Source organism: Pteropus vampyrus, unplaced genomic scaffold, assembly GCF_000151845.1.
Source record: "Pteropus vampyrus isolate Shadow unplaced genomic scaffold, Pvam_2.0 Scaffold555, whole genome shotgun sequence".
Lineage (NCBI taxonomy): Eukaryota > Metazoa > Chordata > Mammalia > Chiroptera > Pteropodidae > Pteropus > Pteropus vampyrus.
In genome coordinates, this window is record NW_011889336.1 from 182876 (window position 1) to 185313 (window position 2438).

Sequence of the window (2438 nt, forward strand, 5' to 3'; positions counted from 1 at the left end):
GGCCAAACGCCAGTGGTCAAAGAGAAGAATGCTGGCCTGGGGACCAGGCGCAGCTCTGGGGCAGACCGACACTCACTCGAGCCCCGCGTCGCCTCCCCCGGGAAGCCCTCCCGCCTCCTCGGGGCTTGGCCCCGAATGAACGAATGAACGAGGGGACGTCTGTCGGCTGAGCACAGTGAGTCTGACGCTGCCCGGGGCCGTGTGCGTCCGTGCCACAGAGGCTAGGGAAGCCCCGCGTCCCCTCCAGAGCAACCCCCAGAGGGTTGGGGGCCGGGCAGGGCATGGGGAGCCCTGTCCACGCCCGGCCCGCCCCCGGACAGCTGCCGGCCCGGCTCCCTGCAGCGGGGGCGGCCAGGGGTGGGCTGGACTCACAATTCCGCTCTGCACGCTGAAGCCCAGCTGGTACTTGAGGTCCGGCCGCTTGATGAGCACTGTGGTGACCGGGGGACAGCTGACGATGTTCAGCTTCACCTGCGTCTGGTGCTTCAGACCCTGCAGGGCAGGGCGACAGGCGTCACAGGTGAGTGGAGCCTGGCAGGGCGGGGCGCGGGGGCCGGGAAGGGGCGGGGAGCGGCGGTCACCTCGGGGCCTCCCTTCCCTCTGCTGGGGTGAAGGCCTCCCCCACCGACCTGCACACAGGGCACCCCAGACGGCAGTGGGCGCGTGGCCCGCTGTGCTCCCGTGCACCCTCTGAGCCGAGCGAAAGCCACTGCCCAGAGCCAGGGGCCAGGCTGTGACGCTGCACGGGCAACAGCGGCACCAGGGTCACCCGGGCGGGTCCCGGGAGGGGCCCTCGGTGTGCAGGCAGGAGGTCACCCCGTCTGGAAGGGCGGCGCAGACACCTTTCAGAACATCCCCCCAAACCGCCTCGTGCCGATGGGGAGGCGGGCACAGGGAATGGCTGGTTCGATGGGAATCTGTGAGCAGGAGGCTCCGGTGTCCACTGGAGTCCAGGGCGGCCCAGGCCAAGGTTCCAGGGCTCGCCGGGTGGGCAGGCCGGAGGGAGGCCACACCTCACCACGGCTGCCACTGCGGCTCGCTTCTCCGGCCAGTCACGAGCCGGGGGAGATGGCGGACTCCCCACGCACGCACAGCCCCCTCCGAGCCCAGCGCCCGGGCACCCTGAACTACAGCCCGTGGAGAGAGGCTCAAGGCACACGGAGCTTCCGGAGCCACCGACCGAGGGCGCTGCCGCATGGGTGTGTGTCTGCGCGGTGACGCCTGGGCAGACCACACAGCGGGGTAAGGCCCTGCCGCCCAAGGCCCCCAGGGAGCCTGTCTGTGTCCTGCCCAGGCCAGCGGGGAAGGCCCCGGTCCGCCTGTCCGCCTCCAGAGGCCCAAAGCTGCGAACTCACAGGGCAGGTGGTCAATGTGGCCTCCCTTGCTTAAGACCTGCCTCCCGGGGCCACTAAGGTGAACCCCCCCTCCCCATTCACCCAGGAAGTGGCCTCTCAGCGCTAACCTGGGGGGTCCCGGGCAAACCGGACGAGTCGGTCGCCGTCCACCCACAGTGCCCGGCCCCCGCCTGGGGTCAGTGTGCGTGGCCTCCCCACCGGGGCAGTCCGGGCCCCGCGGGGACCTCGGCGGTGTGGCACCGGCTCGGGCGGGTCTCCCGACTCAGGCTCCAGGTCACGTGGGGACGGAAAAGCAGCTGGGACAAAGCCGGGGGGGACGGGGGACGCACCTTGATGATGCTCTGGCAGGTGGCGAGCGGCAGCCCCACCAGGCTCGTGCCGTTGACCGAGGTGATCTGGTCCCCGATGCTCAGCTTCCCGGAGCGCGCGGCCGGCCCCCCGTTCATCATGTTGGCCAGGATCACGGTGGGCAGGATGGAGCCCCAGCCGGACTCCACGACAACCACGCCCAGGATCTCGCCCTTGTGCTTCTCCAGCTGCAGCTGCAGGGAGGCGGCAGGTGGCAGGCGCCCCGACCCCCGCCCCGCTCCCCAGCCCTCCCGGGGGCCGGGAGCTCAGACCTCCAGGCCAGCGTCCACTCCCCGCCCCGAGCTCGGCTCCAGTGTCCTGGCTCCCTGTGAGCTCTGTCCCCCGAGCCCCCGGAGGCCAGAGGGGTGTTCTTGGACTCCAGGCCACAAACCCGGACCCCGGCCTTTGCTCTCATCCAGAAAACACCTCCTGCTCTCTGTCGCCTCGAGGGTCACTCTCTCAGAAAGCCGCCGGCCGTTCGCGCAGCAGACAGCCAGGTTGCTCGGTTGCTCGACAAGTGGCCAGCTCACTCCTTTAACAAGCAGTCTGGCCCTCAGCACGTCCGTGACCCATCTACTCGGCCACTCGTTCCTTCCCTCCTCCGACAGAGTCAGGACCACTCAACACTCGTCCACTCGTCCGTTGTCACTCGGGGCAGAGGCTGTCCCTTAGAGTTTCCCAAGACCCCCGAGAAGGCCTCTTCCTCTGGCAGCTCCGAGACCCCCGGGCAGAGCG

The 2438-nt window shown here is 69.8% G+C and overlaps 1 protein-coding gene across 1 annotated transcript in view; it reads right to left on the reverse strand.

Annotated features, from left to right (window-relative positions):
* The window catches only part of APBA2 (amyloid beta precursor protein binding family A member 2), a gene marked incomplete at its 5' end in the record, with an annotated part of 39121 nt that overhangs the window by 16679 nt on the left and 20004 nt on the right, over nucleotides 1-2438 (reverse strand). The window contains 2 exon segments of the mRNA XM_023525411.1: nucleotides 373-492; nucleotides 1685-1897. Of these exon segments, the coding sequence (XP_023381179.1) occupies nucleotides 373-492; nucleotides 1685-1897 (333 nt within the window).